General features: G+C 43.9%; 1 protein-coding gene across 2 annotated transcripts in view; it reads left to right on the top strand.

Annotated features, from left to right (window-relative positions):
- The window catches only part of lmo4a (LIM domain only 4a), a 24,695-nt gene extending 13,866 nt beyond the window's left edge, over nt 1-10,829 (top strand). For both annotated transcript variants that reach the window (XM_069168983.1, XM_069168984.1), the window contains 3 exons: nt 432-528; nt 3,446-3,604; nt 4,264-10,829. In XM_069168983.1, coding sequence (XP_069025084.1) covers nt 432-528; nt 3,446-3,604; nt 4,264-4,272 — 265 coding nt within the window. In that variant the 3' untranslated portion in view covers nt 4,273-10,829. The remainder of the gene's footprint in view (nt 1-431; nt 529-3,445; nt 3,605-4,263) is intronic.
- The last annotated feature ends 1,575 nt before the right edge of the window (nt 10,830-12,404 follow it).

Genomic DNA, 12,404 nt, shown 5'->3' with positions numbered 1-12,404 from the left:
TTGGAGAACGGCCCGTCACATTAGATCTAAAGGGAATGTAAACATGGTGGGTTTCAAAAACATCCAAACGTGATCAGTGACGTACGGTTGTGAACGTACCAGAACGAATCCTGCACATTATGTGTTTTCTTCTTTGTGCTGAGTATTAATAGCTCGTGTGTGTATTTAAGGCAGAGTGACACGTTCAGACTGAAAACATCACTTCACCGTGTTCCTACAGGAGAGCTGCGTTGATGCTGAAGAGTTATTTCAGGTGAAATACTGAGATATCCTGGTTTGAGTAACAGATCCAAGAGTTTAACAGTTCATCAGATGCCAGAACAATACTTGATGCTTTCAGAGGCGGGATTTTACAACTCCAGGCATCCGAGTGTAAGTGTGAGTTCTACTGGTTGAAACGTGGTTGAAGTAACGTGTGTTTTTATGTGCAGACTGTTTGGACACAGCGGAGCCTGCAGTGCATGTGGACAGTCCATCCCTGCCAGTGAGATGGTGATGCGAGCACAAGGCAACGTTTACCACCTCAAGGTGAGTGTGCGATTATGTAATCACACTCCCAACTTTGACATTACCACATCGTCATGACGATATCAGCATACTCACCACCGACCATCACTCGATACAGTAAATACCTGAGGACCCGAGAAGAGTCAAAAGTCCGTCCATCATCTGGACAGATTCGAACCCTGAGGGCGATCCACTGTACGGCAGTCGTTGGTGAAGATGCATATTAATGAACTATAGTCTAGTTTTGTCTTTGATCTCATGTACGTGACCTCGTCGTCGAGCTGGTTTCAGGCATCTCGTTGGTAGGCGACAGTCTAAAGAGCTTAGAAATAAAGAAACAGATGCAGTGGAGATGAAGGAGGGAGGTGAAGAGGAGGAAGCAGGTTCAGATGGAGGAGGGAGGTGAACAGGAGGAAGCAGGTTCAGATGGAGGAGGGAGGTGAAGAGGAGGAAGCAGGTTGAGATGGAGGAGGGAGGTGAAGAGGAGGAAGCAGGTTCAGATGGAGGAGGAAGCAGGTTCAGATGGAGGAGGGATGTGAAGAGGAGGAAGCAGGTTCAGATGGAGGAGGGAGGTGAACGGGAGGAAGCAGGTTCAGATGGAGGAGGGAGGTGAAGGGGAGGAAGCAGGTTGAGATGGAGGAGGGAGGTGAAGGGGAGAAAGCAGGTTGAGATGGAGGAGGGAGGTGAAGAGGAGGAAGCAGGTTGAGATGGAGGAGGGAGGTGAAGGGGAGGAAGCAGGTTAAGATGGAGGAGGGAGGTGAAGGGGAGGAAGCAGGTTAAGATGGAGGAGGGAGGTGAAGGGGAGGAAGCAGGTTCAGATGGAGGAGGGAGGTGAAGAGGAGGAAGCAGGTTGAGATGGAGGAGGGAGGTGAAGAGGAGGAAGCAGGTTGAGATGGAGGAGGGAGGTGAAGGGGAGGAAGCAGGTTAAGATGGAGGAGGGAGGTGAAGGGGAGGAAGCAGGTTAAGATGGAGGAGGGAGGTGAAGAGGAGGAAGCAGGTTCAGATGGAGGAGGGAGGTGAAGAGGAGGAAGCAGACACCTGACTTCATAAGAGAACCTGGTAAAATACACATTAACACCCAACCTGCAAAGTTTCTCCAAGTTATTTATAAGTTAGTCAAAATGCTGCTCGTTCACTTTTCAACCCGACCAACCTGAATCCTGAATATTTTCATACCATGATGCTGACAGCACATTGAAAAGTTGTGGTCTGGAGGCCTTGCAGTACATCTTTGAGCCCCACGGGTCACCGAGCGCTGCAGAAGGAATGCATGCTGCACCAGTTCCATCGGGTTGTCCCACTTTCACAGACTTCTGATCACTTCCCCAACACAAATGTTCCCCCGACTTCAAAACTTGGAAATTTCACTGGTAATTCCAGTCTCCAGTGTGGCAGGAGACCACGGCTTCAGCCTTCACAGCGAACTTTAAATGACAAACATGTGAAGTCGTGTCTCTTTAATGCAAAGACTCTGTCGCAATCGCTCTTGATGCTTTTGATTATGCACACAAGAGCACCTGGAATCCATGCCGACCATGAGGAAGGTTGGACTGCAGCTACAGCAGGTCAATCGACTTCAACTTCAAAGGTCTCGTAAAGGCTTTGTTCATATTATACTACATAATATATATAATCAGAAGGGCTGCCTCCACCGTCATTGTGGGGAAAATAATAATCTATCTGCTTGTGATGTGCTTACATGAAAAGTGACAGCACGGCCTGTGTTTCACCTGGTTGAGACTGTTCCTCTTGGTTTGTAGTGTTTCACCTGGTGGAGACTGTTCCTCTTGGTTTGTAGTGTTTCACCTGGTTGAGACTGTTCCTCTTGGTTTGTAGTGTTTCACCTGGTTGAGACTGTTCCTCTTGGTTTGTAGTGTTTCACCTGTTTGAGACTGTTCCTCTTGGTTTGTAGTGTTTCACCTGGTGGAGACTGTTCCTCTTGGTTTGTAGTGTTTCACCTGGTGGAGACTGTTCCTCTTGGTTTGTAGTGTTTCACCTGGTGGAGACTGTTCCTCTTGGTTTGTAGTGTTTCACCTGGTGGAGACTGTTCCTCTTGGTTTGTAGTGTTTCACCTGGTGGAGACTGTTCCTCTTGGTTTGTAGTGTTTCACCTGGTGGAGACTGTTCCTCTTGGTTTGTAGTGTTTCACCTGGTGGAGACTGTTCCTCTTGGTTTGTAGTGTTTCACCTGGTTGAGACTGTTCCTCTTGGTTTGTAGTGTTTCGCCTGGTTGAGACTGTTCCTCTTGGTTTGTAGTGTTTCGCCTGGTTGAGACTGTTCCTCTTGGTTTGTAGTGTTTCACCTGTTTGAGACTGTTCCTCTTGGTTTGTAGTGTTTCACCTGGTGGAGACTGTTCCTCTTAGTTTGTAGTGTTTCACCTGGTTGAGACTGTTCCTCTTGGTTTGTAGTGTTTCACCTGGTTGAGACTGTTCCTCTTGGTTTGTAGTGTTTCACCTGGTGGAGACTGTTCCTCTTGGTTTGTAGTGTTTCACCTGGTGGAGACTGTTCCTCTTGGTTTGTAGTGTTTCACCTGGTGGAGACTGTTCCTCTTGGTTTGTAGTGTTTCACCTGGTTGAGACTGTTCCTCTTGGTTTGTAGTGTTTCACCTGGTGGAGACTGTTCCTCTTAGTTTGTAGTGTTTCACCTGGTTGAGACTGTTCCTCTTGGTTTGTAGTGTTTCACCTGGTTGAGACTGTTCCTCTTGGTTTGTTGTGTTTCACCTGGTTGAGACTGTTCCTCTTGGTTTGTAGTGTTTCACCTGGTTGAGACTGTTCCTCTTGGTTTGTAGTGTTTCACCTGGTTGAGACTGTTCCTCTTGGTTTGTAGTGTTTCACCTGGTTGAGACTGTTCCTCTTGGTTTGTAGTGTTTCACCTGGTGGAGACTGTTCCTCTTGGTTTGTAGTGTTTCACCTGGTTGAGACTGTTCCTCTTGGTTTGTAGTGTTTCACCTGTGCGACCTGCAGGAACCGACTGGTCCCTGGAGATCGCTTCCACTACATCAATGGGACGATCTTCTGTGAACATGACCGGCCAGGAGGAGGTCTGCTCACCGGACACTCCACTCCACTGCAGACCAACGGCATTCTGCCCGACCAGAAGGTAACACAGCATACATACAAAGAGAAGAGGGGAGGAGAGGAGATAACTATGCATGATTTAAACAAAATATGGCAACAGTTAGTCAAGTAACAGCGAAAACACAATTCATTCCTCCGTGAGTTGCTGTAGTTTGATAAGTTATTATTTCTTTTTTGTGTTGTTGGACTTCTGGCTTCACATAAGTAAACTTTTCCCCCTCAAATACACAGCAGCCCCTTCTGGGCTGTTTAAATGACTAATTCACCCAAATTACTAAAACTGACCATTTTATTTCCCAAGTAAATAGTTTGCATTTGTTTAACGCTTATAAATCGTTTTTTTTTTTTTTTTTTTTTTTTTTAATTTTTTTTATCTCTATGTGAACAGATTTGATTTAACTGGGCAGTTCAAATATTATTATTTTACATTTAATGACATGCTATTTTAATGATATAACAATAATCACCATTAATATGGGAATACAATCAGCCTTCATTTGAATAAGGGGGCAGTTCAGGACCTGGATAATGGGAAGGGTTTGTTAGGGCTGACTGAGACAACTATAAAAATTTGATTTGTTTAAACTAGTTCAGGCAGCTGTAATTGAATGAAGATATTTCATAATGTTAACATGTCTTGCTTACTTCCTGGTTTTATTTTCCTCTCTTCACTGTTTGCAGGTCTGCTGAGGAAGAGGATGGACAACCAGATGTGTGCCTTCTCCCCCACCTTCCTCTTCTGTCTCTTCTGCACCCTCCTCCTTTTCCACCGGCTGACCTCCCTCCGTTCAGTCTGGATGTCTTCGTTCCTGTTACAGAAACTGGCTTCTCTGAGATGAACGAGAGGAGAAGAATCCGTCCAGTGCTCCGTTGGAGGGACGAACTCTCTGAGGACTATTGGAATTTATTTATACAGCTGTGGCAACATTACTGATTCACATCAGCATGGCTGAAGGAAGATACCTGTCATGGAATTATCCCATTTGTCATCTATTGCCTTCATCCAGCCAGTTACAGCGGATGTTGAATGAGGAGGGAACATGAAAAGCAAAGGGACAACCGCTGGAGGTGAACTGCAAAAACCACACAGACACACATTAGCTTTGAAATTTTTTGGGTTTGAGTAAAATTTTTGGGATCTTTTGGGTTGTGATTTCAGCTGCTGGGTGTTTTCCTTCCAGACACAAAGAGACAAGTGAACAAAAGCAAAGTTATACCAATACTTAGATATGATTCAACAGACATGTTAGTCAGCGTGTTAGGAGAAGTGATGGTCGCCGTGTGGTGGGAACGTTCCTCCCACCCACACACCAACAATGAGTTTTTTCATGCTGAATTTGAAGACTTAACGGAACCACACTTTTTTCTTCCCTCTTTTATTCGCTATAACTGTGTGCCACAAATTCCCAAAAAGGGGCAAGAGCCTTTAATTACCTCGACGCCAGAGACTTAGCCTGGTTTTACCAAATTAAATTTATGGGTCTGGCTGCTCTCTGTAGAGAATTCTTTCCAGTCGTTGCATCCTCCAGGCGTAGACCTCGGCTCAACCTATTGGAGCAGCCTTCAACCAATCGGCATGGATCACCATATGTGCTAAGAAATTCCACCACCACAACTACATTTGGAAAAAGATGCTGATCGATCCGTCATTCACAGGTTCCAATATGTGAACACAGTTTCCAGACTGTAAAAACAGCAAAGAAATCTGAAAGCCTGGCAACAACAGCCTGGTAACAACAGCCTGGTAACAACAGCCTGATAACAACAGCCTGGTAACAACAGCCTGGTAACAACAGCCTGGCAACAACAGCCTGGTAACAACAGCCTGGTAACAACAGCCTGGTAACAACAGCCTGGTAACAACAGCCTGGCAACAACAGCCTGGTAACAACAGCCTGGTAACAACAGCCTGATAACAACAGCCTGGTAACAACAGCCTGGTAACAACAGCCTGGTAACAGCAGCCTGGTAACAACAGCCTGGTAACAACAGCCTGGTAACAACAGCCTGATAACAACAGCCTGGCAACAACAGCCTGGTAACAACAGCCTGATAACAACAGCCTGATAACAACAGCCTGGTAACAACAGCCTGGCAACAACAGCCTGATAACAACAGCCTGGTAACAACAGCCTGATAACAACAGCCTGGCAACAACAGCCTGACAACAACAGCCTGATAACAACAGCCTGGTAACAACAGCTTGATAACAACAGCCTGGCAACAACAGCCTGATAACAACAGCCTGGCAACAACAGTCTAGTAACAACAGCCTGGCAACAACAGCCTGGTAACAACAGCCTGGTAACAATAGCCTGGCAACAACAGTCTGGTAACAACAGCCTGGCAACAACAGCCTGGTAACAACAGCCTGGCAACATCAGCCTGATAACAACAGCCTGGCAACAACAGCCTGGTAACAACAGTCTGGTAACAACAGCCTGGTAACAACAGCCTGATAACAACAGCCTGGTAACAACAACCTGATAACAACAGCCTGATAACAACAGCCTGGTAACAACAGCCTGGTAACAACAACCTGATAACAACAGCCTGATAACAACAGCCTGGCAACAACAGCCTGGTAACAACAGCCTGGTAGCAACAGCCTGGTAACAACAGTCTGCTAACAATAGCCTGGTAACAACAGCCTGGCAACAACAGCCTGGTAACAACAGCCTGGCAACAACAGCTTGGTGGACCAACAGCCTGGTAACAACAGCCTGGCAACAACAGCCTGGTAACAACAGCCTGGTAACAACAGTCTGCTAACAATAGCCTGATAACAACAGCCTGGCAACAACAGCCTGGTAACAACAGCCTGGTAACAACAGCCTGGTAACAACAGCCTGGTAACAACAGTCTGCTAACAATAGCCTGGTAACAACAGCCTGGCAACAACAGCCTGGTAACAACAGCCTGGTAACAACAGCCTGGCAACAACAGCTTGGTGGACCAACAGCCTGGTAACAACAGCCTGGTAACAACAGCCTGGCAACAACAGCCTGGTAACAACAGCCTGATAACAACAGCCTGGTAACAACAGCCTAGCAACAACAGCCTGGTAACAACAGCCTGGCAAAAACAGCCTGGTAACAACAGCCTGGTGGACCAACAGCCTGGTAACAACAGCCTGGTAACAACAGCCTGGCAACAACAGCCTGGTGGACCAACAGCCTGGCAACAACAGCCTGGTAACAACAGCCTGGTAACAACAGCCTGGCAACAACAGCTTGGTGGACCAACAGCCTGGTAACAACAGCCTGGCAACAACAGCCTGGTAACAACAGCCTGGTAACAACAGCCTGGTAACAACTGCCTGGTAACAACAGCCTGATAACAACAGCCTGGTAACAACAGCCTAGCAACAACAGCCTGGTAACAACAGCCTGGCAAAAACAGCCTGGTAACAACAGCCTGGTGGACCAACAGCCTGGTAACAACAGCCTGGTAACAACAGCCTGGCAACAACAGCCTGGTGGACCAACAGCCTGGCAACAACAGCCTGGTAACAACAGCCTGGTAACAACAGCCTGGCAACAACAGCTTGGTGGACCAACAGCCTGGTAACAACAGCCTGGCAACAACAGCCTGGTAACAACAGCCTGGTAACAACAGCCTGGTAACAACTGCCTGGTAACAACAGCCTGATAACAACAGCCTGGTAACAACAGGCTAGCAACAACAGCCTGGTAACAACAGCCTGGCAAAAACAGCCTGGTAACAACAGCCTGGTGGACCAACAGCCTGGCAACAACAGCCTGGTAACAACAGCCTGATAACAACAGCCTGGTAACAACAGCCTGGTAACAACAGCCTAGCAACAACAGCCTGGTGGACCAACAGCCTGATAACAACAGCCTGGCAACAACAGCCTGGTAACAACAGCCTAGCAACAACAGCCTGGTGGACCAACAGCCTGATAACAACAGCCTGATAACAACAGCCTGATAACAACAGCCTGGCAACAACAGCCTGGTAACTAAAATATATTTGTTTGTGTTGGCCACTATTACTTTGAGACTTATTATTCCAAGATGTTTCTGAGATATACCAACATTTCATACGAGCACGAAACAGACTGGAAGGCAGAACTTGGCACCTGGAAATGTAATATATGTGTTAAAAAATGACCATCATCATCATCATCAAATAGTGGATGAATTGACATTCACGTCCCCAGAGGATGAAGTATGAAGAAGAGCAACCTCTAAACTTTGTTTGTTTTCCAGACATCAGCAATACTTCAAACTGATCTGTTCACACTTTTTTTTTCAATCAAATCTGAGTTTTATTCCCCTAAACTGTGTATAAAAAGAGAATGAGTCCTGTCAGAAACAACAATAATACCATTCAGCCATATCTAACATGTGATTGATGGATGTGTGATGGAAATGAGCAGGATTGGGCTAAAAGCTACAGTCCATGTGTAGCAGAGAGCTAGCTGCTTCAGACTGAGGGGGTAAGTAAAGAAACGCTTGTGGTTCTCAGAGAAACATGGCTGATTACCCACAGGAATGGGATTTCAAAGGCCCGAGCCGTGGCCATTACGGAAGCAATTAAAGTGGGATGCGCTGGAGGCCTACATGGGCTTCAGCTGCACTCCAGTGTTGCAGCCTAATGAGGCCTAATCTGGTGAGTTGGTCTAATTAAAAGGGAGGGAGCTTTTTCCTTTGGGCACCTGCAGCCTGCAGTTTGTGCTCTCTATAGCAAAAAAAAAAATTCAAAACAGGAAGTATGAGACATAATATATGCATTGTTTTCAACCATAAAAACTTTCATGTTCCCCTGTTCTCTGACCCTTCAAATTAAAACATCAAACTTGAACATTTTCAACATGGTCTCTGATCTTTACATGCTCTGATTGCTTTTGGCATGAAATGTGCCTTTAAATTAGCCTTTTTTTTTTATATATATATGTACATTTGGCATGAAAACTTTAACATCCACACTAATTTTAGGATGTCTCATTGCTTTTCCATATTGTTTATGTGGTTTTCTAACGGCGCTAAATTAAAGGCTGGAAGTGAAGCAGCCAGGACGGGTAGAGGCACACATGAGTAGCCAGCTGCGACTCTTCAAATTAACGGGCCTCAGCAGCTCCCTCTCACAGGGTTAGTCCAATTAGCTTCACATTCACAGTAACAATGAGGCTTTTAATGGTAGTGTTTCAAAGTGCTCTTTCATAATGACACAGGGTGAACGCATTCCTCTGCTTTTTCACTCATGACTCTTCTGCAAACCAGTCGCACCAAGTTTCCCCCTGAATCGACTTGAATGATGTTTGTTTTGTCTACGTTTGTCAAATTTTTTCTTCAGATGAAGTAATAATGAATGAAAATGAATGAATAGCACTCAATATGCCACAATGCAGATTCTACCAGCAGCTTTGAGTTTAATTCAGTTTAATTCAACCAAATCCCAACTTCTGATCTTCTCATGACCGCTCAGATTTACAGTATCTGGTCCCTGTTTCTAAAACTTTATATGGAGCAGCCCAAACCAGCTCCACCTTTGGTAGCTGTACATTAGTCACATACACACTGATGCTTCAATATTAGTGATTTGAGAGGACGAAGAAGGAGCATATTCTCACTTATGATGATGAATGGAACTATAAACAGAACAAAGGGTGAAATTCTTGGCCAAAGATAAAGAGTAAACAGCTGTTACTGCTAACGATGGCTTTGTAGCGATTGCTTATAAAGGCAGCTAATTGTGTAACGTCAGGGATGTACAGACTAACGAGCATACAGGGACATAAAAAAAAAAAACATTGGCCGCCGCCTCAGTGGATAGGTGGACCATCAAAAAAATCCATAAAGTTTTTATTGACCTTGTCAGTATCTGTACTGGTCCTCTTTGTGTGCCTGTTATTCAGAATGTGATGCAGGCGTTTAGTCCCAGCTGATAATGGTTTTTTTTACACAGTTCTGCTCTGTACAACCCTGTTTCCAAAAAGGTTGGGACGCTGTGTAAAATGTAAATAGAAACAGATTGTAATGATTTTCAAATCATGTAAACCCATATGAAAATGAAAATAGAACAAAAGAATACATATCAAATATTGAAACTGAGATATTTTTGTTGTTTTTTGGGACATATGTGCTCATTTTGAATTAGATGCCAGCAACACATTTCAAAAAAGTTGGGACAGGGGGGGCATGTTTACCACTGTGCTGCATCACCTCTTCTTTTAACAACACTGTAAACATCTGGGAACTGAGAAGACCAGTTCTGGAGTTTTGAAAGTAAAATGTGGTCCCATTCTTGCCTGACAGAGGATTCAGCTGCTCAACAGTTCATAAGGTCCATTTTGGTGTTTTTTATTTCATGATGCTCTGGATGTTTTCAATGATTGACAGGTCTGGACTGCAGGAGGCCAGTTTATCAGCGGACTCTTCTACTACGGAGCCATGCTGTTGGAATATGTGCAGAATGTGGCTGGCATTTTCTTGTTGAAATGAGCAAAGCTTTCCCTCATCATGTAGGCTGGCCTTTGAACTTTGTGCTAATAGCAAGCTGGATGGTCCCTCTCCTCTTTAACCTGGAGGATGCAGCGTCCATGATTTCCAAACATAACCTCAGATTGTGATCCATCAGACCTCAGGACAGTTGTCCACTTCACCTCAGTCCATCTTCAATGATCTCGGTCCAGAGAAGGCGGCGGTGTTTCTGGATCATGTTTCTATCTGGTTTCTTCTTTGGAGAGTTTTAACATCATTTGTGGACGCAGCGATGAACTGTGTTCACAGACGATGGTTTTCACAAGTGTTCCTGAGCCCATGCAGTGATTTCCACTCCAGAATAGTGTGTTTTTAATGCAGTGCTGCCTGAGGGCCCGAACATCACCACCATCCAATATTGGTTTCCAGACTTGTCCCTTGTGTTCAGAGATTTCTCCAGATTCTCTGAATCTTTTAATGTTTTTATGTACTGTAGATGATGAAATCTCCAAAATCTTTGACCATGCAGTCTTTCAGAGTGGTGAACCTCTCCCCATCTTCACTGCTGAGAAACTCCGCCTGTCTGGGATGCTCTTTTTATACCCAATCATGCTACTGATCTGTTGCCAATCAACCTAATCAGTTTTCTTTTGCACCACACAACTTTTCCAGTGTTTTGTTGCCCCTGTCCCAACTTGTTTGAATAAATGACCATATATTTTCATAAAACAATAAAATGTCTCAGTATCAACAAATATGTTGTTTTTGTTTTTCAATTAAATAATTTCCATGATTTGCAAATCATCGCATTCTGTTTTTATTTACACTCTTGGCAGCAGCCAACTCTTCTGTTGTCGGGGTTTTATAACATTGCTGACGGTGTTAATATCTGTAGTTTGCTGTTTGTTGATCTGCGTCAGACCTGTCAGAATAGTTGTGTGATGAGCTCCATTTTCTCATCATCTCGCTGTCTACCAAACTGAAGCATTTTTATGTCGTAAACAAACCAGCCTTGCTTGGAAAATAAAAAAATAAAAAAACTGATTTGGAGTGCAGCTAATGACACAAATACAAACTGCATTGAGAAACAGTCCACATTGCATCGATATATGGTTCTGCTGTGGTTGTTTTCTTGCTATTCTGGTCCCTATAAAGGGAGATGAACAAGCTATGATATAAAATATAGGCGTTACCGATCACATTTTCTTTTTTAAATCTTTGCATTACCAGGTGCATACAATCTAACTTTACAACCGTTACTTTCAGGGGGGGGGGGAAACAACTATTTACTAACAGTACTGCGAGAACCTTAATTAAATTATATATTTTGCTAAATGATACCAAACTACTAGTGTTACACTATTCCCCATCGGATTCTGTAACCTTATATATTCTTACCCTCACACCTCTTGCCTCAAACTAACCAACAGGATCAGGCACAAAATCTGATGGGTCGCAGAGTTCGGTGTAACACCAAACCACCTGGACACTACAGTCAACTCCTAATGTACAAAATGATTTTAAAAGAATGACAACTTCAACTCAAGGATTAGGATAATCATTCCCACACTGAAATATGGAAGGGAACGATGAGACCATGAATGAAATGCTGAAGGAGTTACTGAAGCTAGAGAACAGACGGAGACAGCCTGGATCGTGACATCATGACTTTGATTCTTGGCTAAAATCCAGTTGTTAAGTTCAACAGATGGAAATATTGGTTGATTCAGACTGAAATGGCTCGACAAATTTTGAAAAGATATTTGTGGTTTCCAGATGACGTTCCCAATGTTGCTTCTTTTGTATCTGCTGGTTTTAAGTCTACGCTTTTCACATTTCACACAGTCGCCTGTTTGAATTTGAATAACCTGCTGATTATTGCAGCTTTGAACATTGATAGCCATTGTGTTCAACTTTACAAAAATTATCCACATTTGTCCATGAAGACTACATTAAGGAGCTTAAGGCTGTTCCCAATAATGGGAAAGAAAGAAAGCCTTACTTACTATATTTATTTTGTTATGGTAGGATACAATGGGTATTATTTAGCATTTAATTCATGACATTACCAAAAGTTTGTGTCTTATCCAGGACTCTAAAAAAACACTTTTATTTAGCTAAAGCCTTTGTGGATTTGTGTCCATTGCCGTTGGAAAAACAACCATTGCAGAAATAGTTTGTTTAATTGTAATTGAAGTGTACTGAGATAAAGAGATGGAAGATTAAATTTCATTGATCTGCTCTCATGGACATACACCTGAAACATCCTTCCTTCTTCATACGTGTACCGTACATGTACATATGGGGCTGGAAGTCATACCCCTTCAAAACTTTTATCCTAATCGCTCATCTCGGCTGCGTCGTTAATTGCTTCTT

Source organism: Embiotoca jacksoni, unplaced genomic scaffold, assembly GCF_022577435.1.
Source record: "Embiotoca jacksoni isolate LCO1_2020_lvr unplaced genomic scaffold, fEmbJac1.0.p SCAF_42, whole genome shotgun sequence".
NCBI lineage: Eukaryota > Metazoa > Chordata > Actinopteri > Embiotocidae > Embiotoca > Embiotoca jacksoni.
The sequence above is the reverse complement of the archived record's forward strand: the minus strand, read 5'-3'. Positions and strand labels throughout refer to the sequence as shown.